We start from the raw sequence: 24,508 nt of genomic DNA on the forward strand, positions 1-24,508 counted from the left end.
AAGCGTCTGGGGTAAACCATGGAAAGCTGTGTAGGTGTGTATATTTGCGTGTGTGGACGTATGTATATACATGTGTATGGGGGGGTTGGGCCATTTCTTTCGTCTGTTTCCTTGCGCTACCTCGCAAACGCGGGAGACAGCGACAAAGTATAATATAATAAAAAAAAATAATATATATATATATATATATATATATATATATATATATATATATATATATATATATATATATATTCCTGGTATATAATATGGGAGGGTATTGATTGAGAGGGTGAAGGCATGTACAGAGCATCAGACTGGGGAAGAGCAGTGTGGTTTCAGAAGTGGTAGAGGATGTGTGGATCAGGTGTTTGCTTTGAAGAATGTATGTGAGAAATACATAGAAAAGCAAATGGATTTGTATGTAGCATTTATGGATCTGGAGAAGGCATATGATAGAGTTGATAGAGATGCTCTGTGGAAGGTATTAAGAATATATGGTGTGGGAGGCAAATTGTTAGAAGCAGTGAAAAGTTTTTATCGAGGATGTAAGGCATGTGTATATGTAGGAAGAGAGGAAAGTGATTGGTTCTCAGTGAATGTAGGTTTGCGGCAGGGGTGTGTGATGTCTCCATGGATGTTTAATTTGTTTATGGATGGGGTTGTTAGGGAGGTGAATGCAAGAGTTTTGGAAAGAGGGGCAAGTATGAAGTCTGTTGGGGATGAGAGAGCTTGGGAAGTGAGTCAGTTGTTGTTCGCTGATGATACAGCGCTGGTGGCTGATTCATGTGAGAAACTGCAGAAGCTGGTGACTGAGTTTGGTAAAGTGTGTGAAAGAAGAAAGTTAAGAGTAAATGTGAATAAGAGCAAGGTAATTAGGTACAGTAGGGTTGAGGGTCAAGTCAATTGGGAGGTAAGTTTGAATGGAGCAAAACTGGAGGAAGTAAAGTGTTTTAGATATCTGGCAGCGGATGGAACCATGGAAGTGGAAGTGGATCATAGGGTGGGGGAGGGGGCAAAAATCCTGGGAGCCTTGAAGAATGTGTGGAAGTCGAGAACATTATCTCGGAAAGCAAAAATGGGTACGTTTGAAGGAATAGTGGTTCCAACAATGTTGTATGGTTGCGAGGCGTGGGCTATGGATAGAGTTGTGCGGAGGAGGGTGGATGTGCTGGAAATGAGATGTTTGAGGACAATGTGTGGTGTGAGGTGGTTTGATCGAGTAAGTAACGTAAGGGTAAGAGAAATGTGTGGAAATAAAAAGAGCGTGGTTGAGAGAGCAGAAGAGGGTGTTTTGAAATGGTTTGGGCACATGGAGAGAATGAGTGAGGAAAGATTGACCAAGATGATATATGTGTCGGAGGTGGAGGGAACGAGGAGAAGAGGGAGACCAAACTGGAGGTGGAAAGATGGAGTGAAAAAGATTTTGTGTGATCGGGGCCTGAACATGCAGGAGGGTGAAAGGAGGGCAAGGAATAGAGTGAATTGGATCGATGTGGTATACCGGGGTTGACGTGCTGTCAGTGGATTGAATCAGGGCATGTGAAGCGTCTGGGGTAAACCATGGAAAGCTGTGTAGGTATGTATATTTGCGTGTGTGGACGTATGTATATACATGTGTATGGGGGTGGGTTGGGCCATTTCTTTCATCTGTTTCCTTGCGCTACCTTGCAAACGCGGGAGACAGCATCAAAGCAAAAATATATATATATATATATATATATATATATATATATATATATATATATATATATATATTTTTTTTTTTTTTTTTTTTTTTTTTTATACTTTGTCGCTGTCACCCGCGTTTGCGAGGTAGCGCAAGGAAACAGACGAAAGAAATGGCCCAACCCCCCCCCCCATACACATGTACATACACACGTCCACACACGCAAATATACATACCTACACAGCTTTCCATGGTTTACCCCAGACGCTTCACATGCCTTGCTTCAATCCACTGACAGCACGTCAACCCCTGTATACCACATGACTCCAATTCACTCTATTTCTTGCCCTCCTTTCACCCTCCTGCATGTTCAGGCCCCGATCACACAAAATCTTTTTCACTCCATCTTTCCACCTCCAATTTGGTCTCCCTCTTCTCCTCGTTCCCTACACCTCCGACACATATATCCTCTTGGTCAATCTCTCCTCACTCATTCTCTCCATGTGCCCAAACCATTTCAAAACACCCTCTTCTGCTCTCTCAACCACGCTCATTTTATTTCCACACATCTCTCTTACCCTTACGTTACTTACTCGGTCAAACCACCTCACACCACACATTGTCCTCAAACATCTCATTTCCAGCACATCCATCCTCCTGCGCACATCTCTATCCATAGCCCACGCCTCGCAACCATACAACATTGTTGGAACCACTATTCCCTCAAACATACCCATTTTTGCTTTCCGAGATAATGTTCTCGACTTCCACACATTTTTCAAGGCTCCCAAAATTTTCGCCCCCTCCCCCACCCTATGATCCACTTCCGCTTCCATGGTTCCATCCGCTGACAGATCCACTCCCAGATATCTAAAACACTTCACTTCCTCCAGTTTTTCTCCATTCAAACTCACCTCCCAATTGACTTGACCCTCACCCCTACTGTACCTAATAACCTTGCTCTTATTCACATTTACTCTCAACTTTCTTCTTCCACACACTTTACCAAACTCAGTCACCAGCTTCTGCAGTTTCTCACATGAATCAGCCACCAGCGCTGTATCATCAGCGAACAACAACTGACTCACTTCCCAAGCTCTCTCATCCCCAACAGACTTCATACTTGCCCCTCTTTCCAGGACTCTTGCATTTACCTCCCTTACAACCCCATCCATAAACAAATTAAACAACCATGGAGACATCACACACCCCTGCCGCAAACCTACATTCACTGAGAACCAATCACTTTCCTCTCTTCCTACACGTACACATGCCTTACATCCTCGATAAAAACTTTTCACTGCTTCTAACAACTTGCCTCCCACACCATATATTCTTAATACCTTCCACAGAGCATCTCTATCAACTCTATCATATGCCTTCTCCAGATCCATAAATGCTACATACAAATCCATTTGCTTTTCTAAGTATTTCTCACATACATTCTTCAAAGCAAACACCTGATCCACACATCCTCTACCACTTCTGAAACCGCACTGCTCTTCCCCAATCTGATGCTCTGTACATGCCTTCACCCTCTCAATCAATACCCTCCCATATAATTTACCAGGAATACTCAACAAACTTATACCTCTGTAATTTGAGCACTCACTCTTATCCCCTTTGCCTTTGTACAATGGCACTATGCACGCATTCCGCCAATCCTCAGGCACCTCACCATGAGTCATACATACATTAAATAACCTTACCAACCAGTCAACAATACAGTCACCCCCTTTCTTAATAAATTCCACTGCAATACCATCCAAACCTGCTGCCTTGCCGGCTTTCATCTTCCGCAAAGCTTTTACTACCTCTTCTCTGTTTACCAACTCATTTTCCCTAACCCTCTCACTTTGCACACCACCTCGACCAAAACACCCTATATCTGCCACTCTGTCATCAGACACATTCAACAAACCTTCAAAATACTCATTCCATCTCCTTCTCACATCACCGCTACTTGTTATCACCTCCCCATTTACGCCCTTCACTGATGTTCCCATTTGCTCCCTTGTCTTACGCACCCTATTTACCTCCTTCCAGAACATCTTTTTATTCTCCCTAAAATTTACTGATAGTCTCTCACCCCAACTCTCATTTGCCCTTTTTTTCACCTCTTGCACCTTTCTCTTGACCTCCTGTCTCTTTCTTTTATACTTCTCCCACTCAATTGCATTTTTTCCCTGCAAAAATCGTCCAAATGCCTCTCTCTTCTCTTTCACTAATACTCTTACTTCTTCATCCCACCACTCACTACCCTTTCTAAACAGCCCACCTCCCACTCTTCTCATGCCACAAGCATCTTTTGCGCAATCCATCACTGATTCCCTAAATACATCCCATTCCTCCCCCACTCCCCTTACTTCCATTGTTCTCACCTTTTTCCATTCTGTACACAGTCTCTCCTGGTACTTCCCCACACAGGTCTCCTTCCCAAGCTCACTTACTCTCACCACCTTCTTCACCCCAACATTCACTCCTCTTTTCTGAAAACCCATACTAATCTTCACCTTAGCCTCCACAAGATAATGATCAGACATCCCTCCAGTTGCACCTCTCAGCACATTAACATCCAAAAGTCTCTCTTTCGCACGCCTGTCAATTAACACGTAATCCAATAACGCTCTCTGGCCATCTCTCCTACTTACATAAGTATACTTATGTATATCTCGCTTTTTAAACCAGGTATTCCCAATCATCAGTCCTTTTTCAGCACATAAATCTACAAGCTCTTCACCATTTCCATTTACAACACTGAACACCCCATGCATACCAATTATTCCCTCAACTGCCACATTACTCACCTTTGCATTCAAATCACCCATCACTATAACCCGGTCTCGTGCATCAAAACCGCTAACACACTCATTTAGCTGCTCCCAAAACACTTGCCTCTCATGATCTTTCTTCTCATGCCCAGGTGCATATGCACCAATAATCACCCACCTCTCTCCATCAACTTTCAATTTTACCCATATTAATCGAGAATTTACTTTCTTACATTCTATCACATACTCCCACAACTCCTGTTTCAGGAGTATTGCTACTCCTTCCCTTGCTCTTGTCCTCTCACTAACCCCTGACTTCACTCCCCAGACATTTCCAAACCACTCTTCCCCTTTACCCTTGAGCTTCGTTTCACTCAGAGCCAAAACATCCAGGTTCCTTTCCTCAAACATACTACCTATCTCTCCTTTTTTCACATCTTGGTTACATCCACACACATTTAGGCACCCCACTCTGAGCCTTCGAGGAGGATGATCACTCCCCGCGTGACTCCTTCTTCTGTTTCCCATTTTAGAAAGTTAATACAAGGAGGGGAGGATTTCCGGCCCCCCGCTCCCGTCCCCTCTAGTCGCTTTCTACGACACGCGAGGAATACGTGGGAAGTATTCTTTCACCCCTATCCCCAGGGATAATATACATATATATATACATATACACACACACACACACACACACACACATATGCACATACACACACACACACATACATATATATACATATGAAAAATGTAAGAAACAATTTACAGTGCAATTGAACACGCACTACCATATAACATACAAACCTCCAGGGAGCGGGAGCTAGAAATCCTCCCCTCCTTGTATTTTAACTTTCTAAAAGGGGAAACAGAGGAAGGAGTCACGCGGGGAGTGCTCATCCTCCTCGAAGGCTCAGACTGGGGTGTCTAAATGTGTGTGGATGTAACCAAGATGAGAAAAAAGGAGAGATAGGTAGTATGTTTGAGGAAAGGAACCTGGATCTTTTGTCTCTGAGTGAAACGAAGCTCAAGGGTAAAGGGGAAGAGTGGTTTGGGAATGTCTTGGGAGTAAAGTCAGGGGTTGGTGAGAGGGCAAGAGCAAAGGAAGGAGTAGCACTTCTCCTGAAGCAGAAGTTGTGGGAGTATGTGACAGAGTGTAAGAAAGTAAACTCTCAACTGATATGGGTAAAACTGAAAGTGGATGGAGAGAGATGGGTGATTATTGGTGCATATGCACTTGGGCATGAGAAGAAAGATCAGGAGAGGCAAGTGTTTTGGGAGCAGCTGAGTGAGTGTTAGCAGCTTTGATACATGAGACCGGGTTATAGTGATGGCTGATTTGAATGCAAAGGTGAGTAATGTGCCAGTTGAGGGTATGATTGGTTTACATGGGATGTTCAGTGTTGTAAATGAAAATGGTGAATACCTTGCAGATTTGTGTGCTGAAAATGGACTGGTGACTGGGAATACCTGATTTAATAAGAGACATACATAAGTATACGTATATGAGAAGGAGAGATGGCCAGAGGGCATTATTGGATTACATGTAAGTGATAGGCGTGTGAAAGAGAGACTTTTGCATGTTAATGTGCTGAGAGGGGCAGCTGGAGGGATGTATATCAACTGACTTACATTTCTTTCTTGTATCTCCCCTAATGATGTGATTATTATACAAAAGTACACTTGGGAACTTCTTGTGTTTCATTTCCCCGTGGACTCATAGGAATATACTTGATCACGCGCAAAACTGTGATCCTTTCCAACATGTATGTATATATGCGTGTGTGGGCATTTATGTATATATATATATATGTATATGAGTGGATGGGCCATTCTTCATTTGTTTCCTGGCACTACCTCACTGACACGGGAAACAGCGATTATGTAAAAAAAATATACATTTATTTATATATTCATTATACTTAGTCATTGCCTTCCGCATTATGAAGGTGGTAGCGCAAGGAAACGGACAAAAGAATGGCCCAACCCACCCACATACACATGTACATACATAAACAACCACACACGCACATATACTTACCTATACATTTCAACGTATACATACATACACGTACAGAGACATGTACATAAATACACGTGTACACATCCACACTTAATGCCTTCATCTATTCCCATTGCCACCCCGCCACACATGAAATGGCACCCTATTCCTCCTGAGCGTGCGTGAGGTAGCGCTAGGAAAAGACAACAAAGGCCACATTAGTTCACACTCAGTCTCTAGCTGTCAAGTAATAATGCACCAAAACCACAGCTCCCTTTCCACATCCAGGCCCCACAGAACTTTCCATGGTTTACCCCAGACGCTTCACATGCTCAGGTGTTACGGGACTGTTACTTTTGAAAAGTCTGTATCACAGTGAGTAAAGTTCCATCAAATAACTTATCATTCTAGAGGACTCTACATTTCTCTGCAATTGGAAGTTCAGCCTTGGGCTTCAGATGCCTTTAGAAAGGGGGTTCTAGGTAACACTAAGCCTCTTTCATAAAAACTGGCTCTGGATGTACATGGGAAGCTATGGTTTTGGTGCATTATACATGACAGCCAGAAGGGATGTGAGTGAATGAGGCAACTATTTTTGTCTGCTCTTGGTGCTACCACGCTAATGCAGGAAATGAGATACATATTAAAACAAAGAGTGTTATTGTGCTCTGCCTGGCTAGGGTTACAACATAAATGAAGTCACCTTTGGTGAGGCTGTAACGCCTCAAAAATTTACTTGAAAGGACTGTATCCTCTACCTGCTACTGAGTATAATGCAGTCTTAAGCTGTTGGGGACCCAGGAAAGGGGTTCTGGGGTATTATCATTATATTATTATCATTATCATAATTATTATCTTTAATATTATTATCAAGAGAGAACGACTACTTCTATCGTGAGAAAGGTACAATAATTTGTGATGACTTACAGACAGTTCTTGTATCTGTTCCAGGGGAGAATGATGACCTTCCTAAAGCCACATGACCATGCAAAGCGAGATTCATCTGGAGCGAAGGCACATTTCCACGACTCTCCACCGGGAGCGTAGTCGTTTCCGTTCCGTCCAGTGATCAACTCACCGATCACACGTGCCTGTCCTGCAACATAAAGTTCCCTGTCTTACTTTATTTCATACAGGCCAGTTGTTAACTTTTACATAAGTCTTAGCATATATTTGTGTAATACGGTTTATACCAAACATATATATGGGGCCTGGATGTGGTAAGGGAGCTGTGGTTTCAGCGCACTACACATGACAACCAGAGACTGAGTGTGAACAAATGTGGCTTTTGTTGTCTTTTTCTAGTGCTACCTCACGCACGCGCGAGGGGAGAGGGTGCCATTTCATGTGTGGCGAGGTGGCAGCAAGAATGGATGAAGGCAGCAAGTATGAATATGTACATGTGTATATATGTATAAGTCTGTGTATGTATATATATGTGTATGTTGATATGTATATGTATGTATATATGCGTATATGGGTGTTTATGTATGTGTGCATATATTTGCGGCTGGGCCATTCTTCGTCTGTTTCCTTCTGCTACCTCACTGATGCAGGAAACAGTGATTAACTATAACATATACTATGAAAGAATATATATATATATATATATATATATATATATATATATATATATATATTTTTTTTTTTTTTTTTTTTTTTTGGCTTTGTCGCTGTCTCCCGCGTTTGCGAGGTAGCGCAAGGAAACAGACGAAAGAAATGGCCCAACCCCCCCCATACACATGTATATACATACGTCCACACACGCAAATATACATACCTACACAGCTTTCCATGGTTTACCCCGGACGCTTCACATGCCTTGATTCAATCCACTGACAGCACGTCAACCCCTGTATACCACATCGCTCCAATTCACTCTATTCCTTGCCCTCCTTTCACCCTCCTGCATGTTCAGGCCCCAATCACACAAAATCTTTTTCACTCCATCTTTCCACCTCCAATTTGGTCTCCCACTTCTCCTCGTTCCCTCCACCTCTGACACATATATTCTCTTGGTCAATCTTTCCTCACTCATTCTCTCCATGTGCCCAAACCATTTCAAAACACCCTCTTCTGCTCTCTCAACCACGCTCTTTTTATTTCCACACATCTCTCTTACCCTTACGTTACTTACTCGATCAAACCACCTCACACCACACATTGTCCTCAAACATCTCATTTCCAGCACATCCATCCTCCTGCGCACAACTCTATCCATAGCCCACGCCTCGCAACCATACAACATTGTTGGAACCACTATTCCTTCAAACGTACCCATTTTTGCTTTCCAGGATAATGTTCTCGACTTCCACACATTCTTCAAGGCTCCCAGGATTTTTGCCCCCTCCCCCACCCTATGATCCACTTCCGCTTCCATGGTTCCATCCGCTGCCAGATCCACTCCCAGATATCTAAAACACTTTACTTCCTCCAGTTTTGCTCCATTCAAACTTACCTCCCAATTGACTTAACCCTCAACCCTACTGTACCTAATTACCTTGCTCTTATTCACATTTACTCTTAACTTTCTTCTTTCACACACTTTACCAAACTCAGTCACCAGCTTCTGCAGTTTCTCACATGAATCAGCCACCAGCGCTGTATCATCAGCGAACAACTGACTCACTTCCCAAGCTCTCTCATCCCCAACAGACTTCATACTTGCCCCTCTTTCCAAAACTCTTGCATTCACCTCCCTAACAACCCCATCCATAAACAAATTAAACAACCGTGGAGACATCACACACCCCTGCCGCAAACCTACATTCACTGAGAACCAATCACTTTCCTCTCTTCCTACACGTACACATGCCTTACATCCTCGATAAAAACTTTTCACTGCTTCTAACAACTTGCCTCCCACACCATATATTCTTAATACCTTCCACAGAGCATCTCTATCAACTCTATCATATGCCTTCTCCAGATCCATAAATGCTACATACAAATCCATTTGCTTTTCTAAGTATTTCTCACATACATTCTTCAAAGCAAACACCTGATCCACACATCCTTTACCACTTCTGAAACCACACTGCTCTTCCCCAATCTGATGAGAGAGAGAGAGAGAGAGAGAGAGAGAGAGAGAGAGAGAGAGAGAGAGAGAGAGAGAGAGGTAAGGTTGCATGCATGAACTCGTGTTGTAGAGTACGTGAGCAGCGTCAGGTAAAACCTACCAACTGAACTGGGAGGCAACACATGTTGTAACACATATTACTGTTGTTATCTTATTACTGAATGTTGTAAGATGGAACACACACACACACACACACACACACACACACACACACACACACACACACACACACACACACACACCACAACAGCATGTCTCACTCTCTAGCACTAAAGAAACATGACTCACTCAGTAAGCGCTAAACAAACAACATGGCTCTCACTCACTCAGCGCTAAACAAACAACAACATGGCTCACTCACTCAGCGCTAAACAAACAACAACGTGGCTCACTCACTCAGCGCTAAACAAACAACAACATGGCTCACTCACTCAGCGCTAAACAAACAACAACATGGCTCACTCACTCAGCGCTAAACAAACAACAACATGGCTCACTCACTCAGCGCTAAACAAACAACACGGCTCACTCACTCAGCGCTAAACAAACAACATGGCTCACTCACTCAGCGCTAAACAAACAACATGGCTCACTCACTCAGCGCTAAACAAACAACATAGCTCTCACTCAGCGCTAAACAAACAACATGGCTCACTCACTCAGCGCTAAACAAACAACATAGCTCTCACTCAGCGCTAAACAAACAACATAGCTCTCACTCAGCGCTAAACAAACAACAACATGGCTCACTCACTCAGCGCTAAACAAACAACATGGCTCACTCACTCAGCGCTAAACAAACAACATGGCTCACTCACTCAGCGCTAAACAAACAACATGGCTCACTCACTCAGCGCTAAACAAACAACATGGCTCACTCACTCAGCGCTAAACAAACAACATAGCTCACTCACTAAGCGCTAAACAAACAACATGGCTCACTCACTCAGCGCTAAACAAACAACAACATGGCTCACTCACTCAGCGCTAAACAAACAACATGGCTCACTCACTCAGCGCTAAACAAACAACATGGCTCACTCACTCAGCGCTAAACAAACAACATGGCTCACTCACTCAGCGCTAAACAAACAACAACATGGCTCACTCACTCAGCGCTAAACAAACAACATGGCTCACTCACTCAGCGCTAAACAAACAACATGGCTCACTCACTCAGCGCTAAACAAACAACATGGCTCACTCACTCAGCGCTAAACAAACAACATGGCTCACTCACTCAGCGCTAAACAAACAACATGGCTCACTCACTCAGCGCTAAACAAACAACATGGCTCACTCACTCAGCGCTAAACAAACAACATAGGCTCCTCACTCAGCGCTAAACAAACAACAACATGGCTCACTCACTCAGCGCTAAACAAACAACATGGCTCACTCACTCAGCGCTAAACAAACAACACATGGCTCACTCACTCAGCGCTAAACAAACAACATGGCTCACTCACTCAGCGCTAAACAAACAACATGGCTCACTCACTCAGCGCTAAACAAACAACATGGCTCACTCACTCAAGCGCTAAACAAACAACATGGCTCACTCACTCAGCGCTAAACAAACAACAACATGGCTCACTCACTCAGCGCTAAACAAACAACATGGCTCACTCACTCAGCGCTAAACAAACAACAACATGGCTCACTCACTCAGCGCTAAACAAACAACATGGCTCACTCACTCAGCGCTAAACAAACAACAACATGGCTCACTCACTCAGCGCTAAACAAAACAACATGGCTCACTCACTCAGCGCTAAACAAACAACATGGCTCACTCACTCAGCGCTAAACAAACAACATGGCTCACTCACTCAGCGCTAAACAAACAACAACATGGCTCACTCACTCAGCGCTAAACAAACAACATGGCTCACTCACTCAGCGCTAAACAAACAACATGGCTCACTCACTAAGCGCTAAACAAACAACATGGTCTCACTCAGCGCTAAACAAACAACATGGCTCACTCACTCAGCGCTAAACAAACAACATGGCTCACTCACTCAGCGCTAAACAAACAACAACATGGCTCACTCACTCAGCGCTAAACAAACAACAACATGGCTCACTCACTCAGCGCTAAACAAACAACATGGCTCACTCACTCAGCGCTAAACAAACAACATGGCTCACTCACTCAGCGCTAAACAAACAACATGGCTCACTCACTCAGCGCTAAACAAACAACAACATGGCTCACTCACTCAGCGCTAAACAAACAACATGGCTCACTCACTCAGCGCTAAACAAACAACATGGCTCACTCACTCAGCGCTAAACAAAACAACATGGCTCACTCACTCAGCGCTAAACAAACAACAACATGGCTCACTCACTCAGCGCTAAACAAAAACAACATGGCTCACTCACTCAGCGCTAAACAAACAACAACATGGCTCACTCACTCAGCGCTAAACAAACAACATGGCTCACTCACTCAGCGCTAAACAAACAACATGGCTCACTCACTCAGCGCTAAACAAACCAACAACAGGCTCACTCACTCAGCGCTAAACAAACAACATGGCTCACTCACTCAGCGCTAAACAAACAACACATGGCTCACTCACTCAGCGCTAAACATACAACATGGTCACTTCACTCCATCAGCGCTAAACAAACAACATGCTCCACTCACTCACGCTAAAACAAACAACATGGCTCACATCACTAAAAATCAGCGCTAAACAAACAACAACATGGCTCACTCACTCACGCTAACAAACAACATGGCCCACTCACTCAGCCTAAACAAACAACATGCGCACCCACCTCCAGCGCAACAAACAACAACAGCTCCACTCACTCCGCGCTAAAACAAACAACCTGGCTCACTCACTCAGTCCTTAAACAAACAACATGGCTCACTCAATCACGCTAAAACAACAACATGGTTCACATCCTCAGCGCTAAACCAAAACAACATGGCTCACTCACGTCAGCGCTAAACAAACAACATGGCTCACTCACTCTCAGCTCTAAACAAACAACAACATGGCCTCACTCACATCAGCGCTAAACAACAACAGGCCACTCACTAGCTAAACAAAAACAACATGCTCACTCACTCAGCGCTAAACAAACAAAGGCTACTCACTCAGCGCTAAAAAACAACATGGCTCACTCACTCAGCGCTAAACAAACAACAACATGCTCACTCACTCAGACTAAACAAAACAACATGGCTCACTCACTCAGAGCTAACAAACAACAACATGGCTCACTCACTCAGCGCTAAACAACAACATGGCTCACTCACTCAGCGCTAAACAAACAAAAACATGGCTCACTCACTCAGCGCTAAACAAACAACAACATGGCTCACTCACTCAGAGCTAAACAAACAACATGGCTCACTCACTCAGCGCTAAACAAACAAAAACATGACTCTCTATGCACTAAACAAACCACAACACGACTCACTCACTATGCGGTAAACAAACAACATACTCGCTCACTAAGAGCTAAACAAACCACATTATGACTCACTCACTAAGCGCTAAACAACCAACATGACTCACTCACTAAGCGGTAAACAACATAACTCACTCATTAAGCGGTAAAGAAAGTGACTCACTCACTAAGCGGTAAACAACATGACTCACTCACTAAGCGGTAAACAAAATGACTCACTCACTAAGCAAATAACAATACTTTACCTTACACCTCATCAAAATTACCATCCCCCCCCCCCACAAAGAACAAATAAATAAAAAAAAATAAAAAAATAAGGCACTTTTTCTTCTGGTATGTTAAAGTAGGTTAGGTTAGGTTAGGTCAGGTTAAGCTAGGTTAGGTTAGGTTAGGTTAAGCTAGGTTAGGTTAGGTTAGGTTAGGTCAGGTTAGGTTAGGTGAGGTTAGGTTAAGCTAGGTTAGGTAAGGTTAGGTCAGGTTAAGCTACGTTAGGTTAGGTTAAGCTAGGTTAGGTCAGGTTAAGCTAGGTTAGGTTAAGCTAGGTTAGGTTAGGTCAGGTCAGGTTAAGCTAGGTTAGGTTAGGTCAGGTCAGGTTAAGCTAGGTTACGTTACGTCAGGTCAGGTTAAGCTACGTTAGGTTAGGTTAGGTCAGGTCAGGTTAAGCTAGGTTAGGTTAGGTCAGGTTAAGCTACGTTAGGTTAGGTCAGGTTAGGTTAAGCTAGGTTAGGTTAGGTTAGGTTAGGTCAGGTTAAGCTAGGTTGGGTTAGGTCAAGTTAAGCTACGTTAGGTTAGGTCAGGTTAAGCTAGGTTAGGTTAGGTTAAGCTAGGTTGGGTTAGGTCAAGTTAAGCTACGTTAGGTTAGGTTAGGTTAGGTCAGGTTAAGCTAGATTAGGTTAGGTTAGGTTAGGTCAGGTTAAGCTAGGTTGGGTTAGGTCAAGTTAAGCTACGTTAGGTTAGGTTAGGTCAGGTTAAGCTAGGTTAGGTTAGGTTAGGTCAGGTTAAGCTAGGTTAGGTTAGGTTAGGTCAGGTTAAGCTAGGTTAGGTTAGGTCAGGTTAGGTTAAGCTAGGTTAGGTTAGGTCAGGTCAGGTTAAGCTAGGTTAGGTTAGGTTAAGTCAGGTTAAGCTACGTTAGGTTAGGTTAGGTCAGGTTAAGCTAGGTTGGGTTGGGTCAAGTTAAGCTACGTTAAGTTAGGTTAGGTCAGGTTAAGCTAGGTTGGGTTAGGTTAGGTCAGGTTAATCTAGGTTAAGCTAGACTAGGTGAGGTTAGGTTAAGGTAGGTTAGGTTAGGTTAGGTCAGGTTAAGCTACGTTAGGTTAGGTTAGGTTAAGCTAGGTTAGGTCAGGTTAATCTAGGTTAGTTTAGGTTAAGCTAGACTAGGTGAGGTTAGGTTAAATTAGGTTAGGTTAGGTTAGGTTAGGTCAGGTTAAGCTACGTTAGGTTAGGTTAGGTCAGGTTAAGCTAGGTTAGGTTAGGTTAGGTTAGGTCAGGTTAAGCTAGGTTAGGTTAGGTCAGGTTAATCTAGGTTAGTTTAGGTTAAGCTAGACTAGGTGAGGTTAGGTTAAGGTAGGTTCGGTTAGGTTAGGTTAGGTTAGGTTAGGTTAAGCTAGGTTAGGTTAGGTTAGGTTAGGTTAGGTCAGGTTAAGCTAGGTTAGGTTAGGTCAGGTTAAGCTACGTTAGGTTAGGTTAGGTCAGGTTAAGCTAGGTTAGGTCAGGTCAGGTTAATCTAGGTTAGTTTAGGTTAAGCTAGACTAGGTGAGGTTAGGTTAAGGTAGGTTCGGGTAGGTTAGGTTAGGTTAAGCTACGTTAGGTTAGGTTAGGTCAGGTTAAGCTACGTTAGGTTAGGTTAGGTCAGGTTAAGCTACGTTAGGTTAGGTTAGGTTAGGTTAGGTTAGGTTAAGCTACGTTAGGTTAGGTTAGGTCAGGTTAAGCTACGTTAGGTTAGGTTAGGTTAGGTCAGGTTAAGCTAGGTTAGGTTAGGTTAGGTTAGGTTAGGTTAGGTTAGGTCAGGTCAGGTTAAGCTACGTTAGGTTAGGTTAGGTCAGGTTAAGCTACGTTAGGTTAGGTCAGGTTAATCTAGGTTAGTTTAGGTTAAGCTAGACTAGGTGAGGTTAGGTTAAGGTACGTTAGGTTAGGTTAGGTTAGGTTAAGCTACGTTAGGTTAGGTTAGGTCAGGTTAAGCTACGTTAGGTTAGGTTAGATCAGGTTAAGCTAGGTTAGGTTAGGTCAGGTCAGGTTAAGCTAGGTTAGGTTAGGTCAGGTTAAGCTACGTTAGGTTAGGTTAGGTCAGGTTAATCTAGGTTAGGTTAGGTTAGGTTAGGTTAGGTTAAGCTAGGTTAGGTTAGGTTAGGTCAGGTTAATCTAGGTTAGATTAGGTTAGGTCAGGTTAATCTAGGTTAGTTTAGGTTAAGCTAGACTAGGTGAGGTTAGGTTAGGTTAGCGTACGAACCTTGTAACAATGAGGTGCCTGGGAGGTTAGGTTAGGTTAGGTCAGGTTAATCTAGGTTAGGTTAGGTTAGGTCAGGTTAAGCTACGTAGGGTAGGTTAGGTCAGGTTAATCTAGGTTAGGGTAGGTTAGGTCAGGTTAATCTAGGTTAGTTTAGGTTAAGCTAGACTAGGTGAGGTTAGGTTAGGTTAGCGTACGAACCTTGTAACAATGAGATGCCTGGGAGGTTAGGTTAGGTTAGGTCAGGTTAATCTAGGTTAGGTTAGGTTAGGTTACGTCAGGTTAATCTAGGTTAGGTTAGGTCAGGTTAATCTAGGTTAGGTTAGGTTAGGTCAGGTTAATCTAGGTTAGGTTAGGTTAGGTCAGGTTAATCTAGGTTAGGTTAGGTTAGGTCAGGTTAATCTAGGTTAGTTTAGGTTAAGCTAGACTAGGTTAGGTTAGGTTAGGTTAGCGTACGAACCTTGTAACAATGAGGTGTCTGGGAGGTTAGGTTAGGTCAGGTTAATCTAGGTTAGGTTAGGTTAGGTCAGGTTAATCTAGGTTAGGTTAGGTTAGGTCAGGTTAATCTAGGTTAGGTTAGGTTAAGCTAGACTAGGTGAGGTTAGGTTAGGTTAGGTCAGGTTAATCTAGGTTAGGTTAGGTTAGGTCAGGTTAATCTAGGTTAGTTAGGTTAGGTCAGGTATCTAGGTTAGTTAGGTCAGTTATTAGGTAGTTAGTTAAGCTAGATAGTGAGGTTAGGTTAGGTTAGCGTACGAACCTTGTAACAATAGGCTGGAGTAGGTTAGTCAGTTAATAGGTTAGGTAGGTTAGGTCAGGTTAATCTAGGTTAGGTACGGTTAGGTCATTAATCTAGGTTAGTTTAGGTTAAGCTAGACTAGGTGAGGTTAGGTTAGGTTAGCGTACGAACCTTGTAGAATGAGGTGCCTGGGAGGTTAGGTTAGGTTATGTCAGGTTAATCTAGGTTAGGTTAGTTAGGTAGTTAATAGGTTTGGTTACTAGACTAGGTGAGGTTAGGTTAGGTTAGCGTACGAACCTTGTAACAATGAGGTGCCTGGGAGGTTAGGTTAGGTCAGGTTAATCTAGGTTAGTTAGGTTAGGTCAGGTTAACTAGGTTAGGTTAGGTTAGGTCAGGTTAATCTAGGTAGTTTAGGTGCCTGGGAGGTTAGGTTAGGTTAGGTTAGGTTAGCGTACGAACCTTGTAAGAATGAGGTGCCTGGGAGGTTAGCGTTAGTGAAACATTGATTGCTACATTCGAGAACCAGACAAACCACTTACCATAATGTTCCTTGTTGTGGGCTAAAGTGTGTTCCATTCCTTGTTGATCGATTCCTATATGTATGTCTTGATATATACACTACTCAAGATAATATCACACATACAAGTTACCATACAACTCTTCAACATAAAATAACTCTAATAAAAGTAAATGGTTGATAATGAAATTATGATAACAAAGGCCACCGAGAAGAACGAGACAACACTACCACACCGTTCACCTCCACACACCACACTGCCTGCACGTTGCTGCCACCTCACACTCTCACTCTCTCCTTATATATACTAGGCCTGGGTCAGCCGCACACCACACCACACCACACCACACTGCACCACATCACACTGCACCACACCACACCACACTGCACCACACCACACCTGCACCACACCACACTGCACCACACCACACCACACTGCACCAGCACCACACCACACTGCACCACACCACACTGCACCACACCACACCACACCACACCACACCACACTGCACCACACCACACTACACCACACCACACCACACTGCACCACACTGCACCACACCACACCACACTGCACCACACTGCACCACACTGCACCACACCACACTGCACCACACCACACCACACTGCACCACACCACACCACACTGCACCACACCACACTACACCACACCACACTGCACCACACCACACCACACTGCACCCACACACCACACTGCACCACACCACAACCACACTGCCACCACACACACTGCACCACACCACACTGCACCACACCACACCACACTGCACCACACCACACTGCATCCAACACCACACCACACTGCACCACACCTCACACCACACTGCACCACACCACACTACACTGCACCACACTACATCACACGCACCACACACATGCTGCACCACACCACACTGCACCACACGCACCACACTGCACCACACCACACTGCACCACACACACACCACACTGCACCACACCACACTGCACCACACCACACTGCACCACACCACACTACACCACACACACACACTGCACCACACCACACTGCACCACACCACACAGCACCACACCACACTGCACCACACCACACCACACTGCACCACAACACCACACACTGCACCACACCACACCACATGCACACACCACACACACCGCATGCACCACACCACCCACACCACACTGCACCACACCACTGCACCACACCACACCACACTGCACCACACCATGCACCACACCACACCACACTGCACCACACCACACCACACTGCACCACACCACACTGCACCACACCACACCACACTGCCCCACCACACCACACCACACTGCACCCACCCCCACTCGCACCCACACCACACTGCACCACACCACACCACACTGCACCACACCACTGACCACACCAGCACCACACCACACTGCACCCACACTGCACCACACTGCACCACACCACACTGCACCACACCACACCACACTGCACACCACACCACACTGCACCACACCACTCCCACACTGCACCACACCACTCACCACCTGCACCACACCACACTGCACACAGCACCACACTGCACACACCACACTGCCCCACACCACACCACACTGCACCACCACACCACACTGCACCACACCACACCACACTGCACCACACCACCACACTGCACCACACCACCACACCACTGCACCACACCACACTGCACCACACCACACCACACTGCACCACACCAACACCACACTGCACACACACACTGCACCACACCACACCACACTGCACCACACACACTGCACCACACCACACCACACTGCACCACACCACACCACCACTGCACCACACCACACTGCACCACACCACACCACACTGCACCACACCACACCACACTGCACCACACCTGCACCACACCACACCACACTGCACCACACCACTGCACCACACCACACTGCCCACACCACACTCACACCACACCCCCCCCCCCCCCCCCCCCCCCCCCCCCCCCCCCCCCCCCCCCCCCCCCCCCCCCCCCCCCCCCCCCCCCCCCCCCCCCCCCCCCCCCCCCCCCCCCCCCCCCCCCCCCCCCCCCCCCCCCCCCCCCCCCCCCCCCCCCCCCCCCCCCCCCCCCCCCCCCCCCCCCCCCCCCCCCCCCCCCCCCCCCCCCCCCCCCCCCCCCCCCCCCCCCCCCCCCCCCCCCCCCCCCCCCCCCCCCCCCCCCCCCCCCCCCCCCCCCCCCCCCCCCCCCCCCCCCCCCCCCCCCCCCCCCCCCCCCCCCCCCCCCCCCCCCCCCCCCCCCCCCCCCCCCCCCCCCCCCCCCCCCCCCCCCCCCCCCCCCCCCCCCCCCCCCCCCTGCACACCACACCACACACCACCACCACCACACCACCACACCACCACACTACACCCACACTGCACCACACTACACCACACTGCACCACACCACACTACACCACACCGCACCACACACATGCTGCACCACACCACACTGCACCACACTACACCACACTGCACCACACCACACCACACTGCACCACACCACACTGCACCACACTACACCACACTGCACCACACCACACCACACTGCACCACACCACACAGCACCACACTACACCACACCACACCACACTGCACCACACCACACCACACTGCACCACACCACACCACACTGCACCACACCACACTGCACCACACCACACCACACTGCACCACACCACACTGCACCACACCACACTGCACCACACTGCACCACACCACACTGCACCACACCACACCACACTGCACCACACCACACCACACTGCACCACACCACACTACACCACACCACACTGCACCACACCACACCACACTGCACCACACCACACTGCACCACACCACACTGCACCACACCACACCACACTGCACCACACCACACCACACTGCGCCACACCACACTGCACCACACCATACCACACTGCACCACACACATGCTGCACCACACTACACTGCACCACACTGCACCACACTGCACCACACCACACTGCACCACACCACACTACACCACACCACACTGCACCACACCACACCACACTGCACCACACCACACTGCGCCACACCACACTGCACCACACCACACTGCACCACACCACACTACACCACACCACACTGCACCACACCACACCACACTGCACCACACCACACTGCGCCACACCACACCACACTGCACCACACACATGCTGCACCACACCACACCACACCACACTACACCACACCACACTGCACCACACCACACCACACTGCACCACACCACACTGCACCACACCACACTGCACCACACCACACTGCACCACACCACACCACACTGCACCACACCACATCACACCGCACCACACACATGCTGCACCACACTACACCACATTGCACCACACACATGCTGCACCACACTGCACCACACTGCACCACACCACACCACACTGCACCACACTACACCACACTGCACGACACCACACCACACTGCACCACACCACACAGCACCACACTACACCACACCACACCACACTGCACCACACCACACAGCACCACACTACACCACACTGCACCACACACATGCTGCACCACACCACACTGCACCACACTGCACCACACCACACTGCACCACACCACACTGCACCACACCACACAGCACCACACTGCACCACACTGCACCACACCACACCACACTGCACCACACTGCACCACACCACACCACACTGCACCACACTGCACCACACTGCACCACACCACACCACACTGCACCACACCACACCACACTGCACCACACCACACCACACCACACTGCACCACACTGCACCACACTGCACCACACCACACCACACTGCACCACACTGCACCACACCACACCACACTGCATCACACCACACAGCACCACACTGCACCACACTGCACCACACACATGTTGCACCACACCACACCACACTGCACCACACATATTCTGCACCACACCAAACCACACTGCACTGCACCACACCACACCACACTGCACCACACCACACAGCACCACACTACACCACACCACACCACACTGCACCACACATATTCTGCACCACACCACACCACACTGCACCACACCACACCACACTGCACCACACCACACAGCACCACACTACACCACACCACACCACACTGCACCACACCACACAGCACCACACTACACCACACTGCACCACACCACACCACACTGCACCACACCACACTACACCACACTGCACCACACACATGCTGCACCACACCACACAGCACCACACTGCACCACACACATGCTGCACCACACCACACAGCACCACACTACACCACACTGCACCACACACATGCTGCACCACACCACACCACACTGCACCACACTACACCACACTGCACCACACCACACCACACTGCACCACACCACACCACACTGCACCACACCACACTGCACCACACTGCACCACACCACACCACACTGCACCACACCACACCACACTGCACCACACCACACAGCACCACACTACACCACACTGCACCACACACATGTTGCACCACACCACACCACACTGCACCACACATATTCTGCACCACACCACACCACACCACACACATGCTGCACCACACCACACCACACCATACCACACCACACACACTCATATATACATACATACACTCATATATACATACATACATACACAAACATAGACACACACACATACATACACTCATACATACATAAACACATATAAACATATACACACACAAACATACATACATGCATACATACACATACACACACACATAAACACACACACACACACACACACATAAACACACATACATACATACACATACATTCATACATACACACACACATACATACATTTGCGGATGCAGCATGCACCCACCTCGCTCCTGACTAACTGTTAATGATTTACATATGTATATATGACAATATATAAATCTGGACAGTAATATATGTATATATGACAATATATAAATCTGGACAGTAATGTAAGTATATATGACAATGTATAAATCTGGAGAGTAATATATGAATATATGACTATATATAAATCTGGACAGTAATATATGTATATATGACAATATATAAATCTGGACAGTAATTTTTTTTTTTTTTTTTTTTTATACCTCGTCGCTGTCTCCCGCGTTTGCGAGGTAGCGCAAGGAAACAGACGAAAGAAATGGCCCAACCCCCCCCATACACATGTACATACACACGTCCACACACGCAAATATACATACCTACACAGCTTTCCATGGTTTACCCCGGACAGTAATATATGTATATATGACAATATATAAATCTGGACAGTAATATATGTATATATGACAATATATAAATCTGGACATTAATATATGTATATATGACAATATATGAATTGGGACAGTAATATATGTATATATGACATAATATAAATCTGGACAGTAATATATGTATATATGACAATATATAAATCTGGAATAATATATGTATATATGACAATATATAAGTGTGGACATTAATATATGTATATATGACAGAATATACATATATCGGATTAAACCAGGGCATGTGAAGTGTCTGGGGTAAACTATGGAAAGTTCTGTAGGGCCTGGATGTGGAAAGGGAGCTGTGGTTTCGGTGCATTATACATGACTGCTAGAGAGAGTGTGAACGAATGTGGCCTTTGTTGTCCTTTTCTAGTGCTGCCTCACACACATTTGGGGGGAGGGGGTTTTTATTTCATGTGTGGTGGGGTGGCGATGGGAATGAATAAAGGCAGACAGTATGAATTATGCACATGAGTATATATGTATATGTCTGTGTGTGTATATATATGTATACGTTGGGATGTATAGGTGTGTATATTGGCGTGTGTGGACATGTATGTATATGCATGTGTATGTGGGTGGGTTGGGCCATTCTTTCGTCTGTTTCCTTGCACTACCTTGCTAACACGGGAGACAGTGACAAAGCAAAATAAATAAATAAATATAAATCTGGACTAATATATGTATATATGACAATATATAAATCTGGACATTAATATATGTATATATGACAATATATAAATCTGGATGGTAATATATGTATATATGACAATATACAAATCTAGACAGTAATTTATGTATACGTATGACAATATATAAATCTGGACAGTAATATATGTATATATGACAATTTATAAATCTGGACAGTAATATATGTATATATGACAATATATACATATACAAAGGAAGTAAGGGGAGTGGGGGAGGAATGGGATGTATTTAGGGAAGCAGTGATGGCTTGTGCAAAAGATGCTTGTGGCATGAGAAGCGTAGAAGGTGGGCAGATTAGAAAGGGTAGTGAGTGGTGGGATGAAGAAGTAAGATTATTAGTGAAAGAGAAGAGAGAGGCATTTGGATGATTTTTGCAGGGAAATAATGCAAATGAGTGGGAGATGTATAAAAGAAAGAGGCAGGAGGTCAAGAGAAAGGTGCAAGAGGTGGAAAAGAGGGCAAATGAGAGTTGGGGTGAGAGAGTATCATTAAATTTAAGGGAGAATAAAAAGATGTTTTAGAAGAAGGTAAATAAAGTGCTTATGACAAGGTAACAAATGGGAACTTCAGTGAAGGGGGCAAATGGGGAGGTGATAACAAGTAGTGGTGATGTGAGAAGGAGATGGAGTGAGTATTTTGAGGGTCTGTTGAATGTGTTTGATGATAGAGTGGCAGATATAGGATGACTTCGTCGAGGTGGTGTGCAAAGTGAGGGGGTTAGGGAAACAGAGAAGAGGTAGTGAAAGCTTTGCAGGAGATGAAAGCCGGCAAGGCAGCGGGTTTGGTTGGTACTACAGTGGAATTTATTAAAGAAGGGGGTGACTGTATTGTTGACTGGTTGGTAAGGTTATTTAATGTATGTATGACTCATGGTGAGGTGCCTGAGGATTGGTGGAGTGCTTGCATAGTGCGACTGTACAAGGCAAAGGGGATAAAAGTGAGTGCTCAAATTACAGAGGTACAGGTTAGTTGAGTATTCCTGGGAAATTATACGGGAGAGTATTGATTGAGAGGGTGAAAGCATGTACAAAGCATCAGATTGGGGAAGAGCAGTGTGGTTTCAGAAGTGGAAGAGGATGTATGGATCAGGTGTTTGCTTTGAAGAGTGTATGTGAGAAATACTTAGAAGAGCAAATGGATTTGTATGTAGCATTTATGGATCTGGAGAAGGCATATGATAGAGTTGATAGAGATGCTCTGTGGAAGGTATTAAGAACATATGGTGTGGGAGGTAAGTAGTTAGAAGCAGTGAAAAGTTTTTATTAAGGATGTAAGTAATGTGTACATGTAGGAAGAGAGGAAAGTGATTGTTCTCAGTGAATGTAGGTTTGCAGCACAGGTGTGTGATGTCTCCATGGTTGTTTAATTTGTTTATGGATGGGGTTGTTAGGGAGGTGAATGCAAGAGTTTTGGAAAGAGTGGCAAGTATGCAGTCTGTTGTGGATGAGAGAGCTTGGGAAGTGAGTCAGTTGTTGTTCGCTGATGATACAGCACTGGTGGCTTATTTGTGTGAGAAACTACAGAAGCTGGGGACTGAGTTTGGCAAAGTGTGTGAAAGAAGATAGCTAAGAGTAAATGTGAATAAGAGCAAGGTTATTAGGTACAGTAGGCTTGAGGGACAAGTCAATTGGGAGGTACGTTTGGATGGAGAAAAACTGGAGGAAGTGAAGCGTTTTAGATATCTGGGAGTGGATTTGGCAGCAGATGGAATCATGGAAGCGGAAGTGAATCATAGGGTGGGGGAGGGGACGAAAATTCTGGGAGCGTTGAAGAATGTGTGGAAGTCGAGAACATTATCTCGGAAAGCAAAAATGGGTATGTTTGAAGGAATAGTGGTTCCAACAATGTTATATGGTTG

At 45.8% G+C, this 24,508-nt stretch overlaps 1 protein-coding gene across 5 annotated transcripts in view; it reads right to left on the minus strand.

Moving 5' to 3' along the window:
- Positions 1-24,508, minus strand: part of LOC139765620 (WD repeat and SOCS box-containing protein 1-like) — a 193,098-nt gene that overhangs the window by 132,755 nt on the left and 35,835 nt on the right. For 4 of the 5 annotated variants that reach the window (XM_071693289.1, XM_071693287.1, XM_071693290.1 and 1 more), the window contains exon 3: positions 7,343-7,511. In XM_071693289.1, coding sequence (XP_071549390.1) covers positions 7,343-7,511 — 169 coding nt within the window. Of the gene's footprint in view, positions 1-7,342; positions 7,512-16,647; positions 16,978-24,508 lie in introns of those variants that run through there. The other variant, XM_071693288.1, reaches the window with a different exon arrangement.

Source organism: Panulirus ornatus, chromosome 55 (assembly GCF_036320965.1).
Source record: "Panulirus ornatus isolate Po-2019 chromosome 55, ASM3632096v1, whole genome shotgun sequence".
Lineage (NCBI taxonomy): Eukaryota > Metazoa > Arthropoda > Malacostraca > Decapoda > Palinuridae > Panulirus > Panulirus ornatus.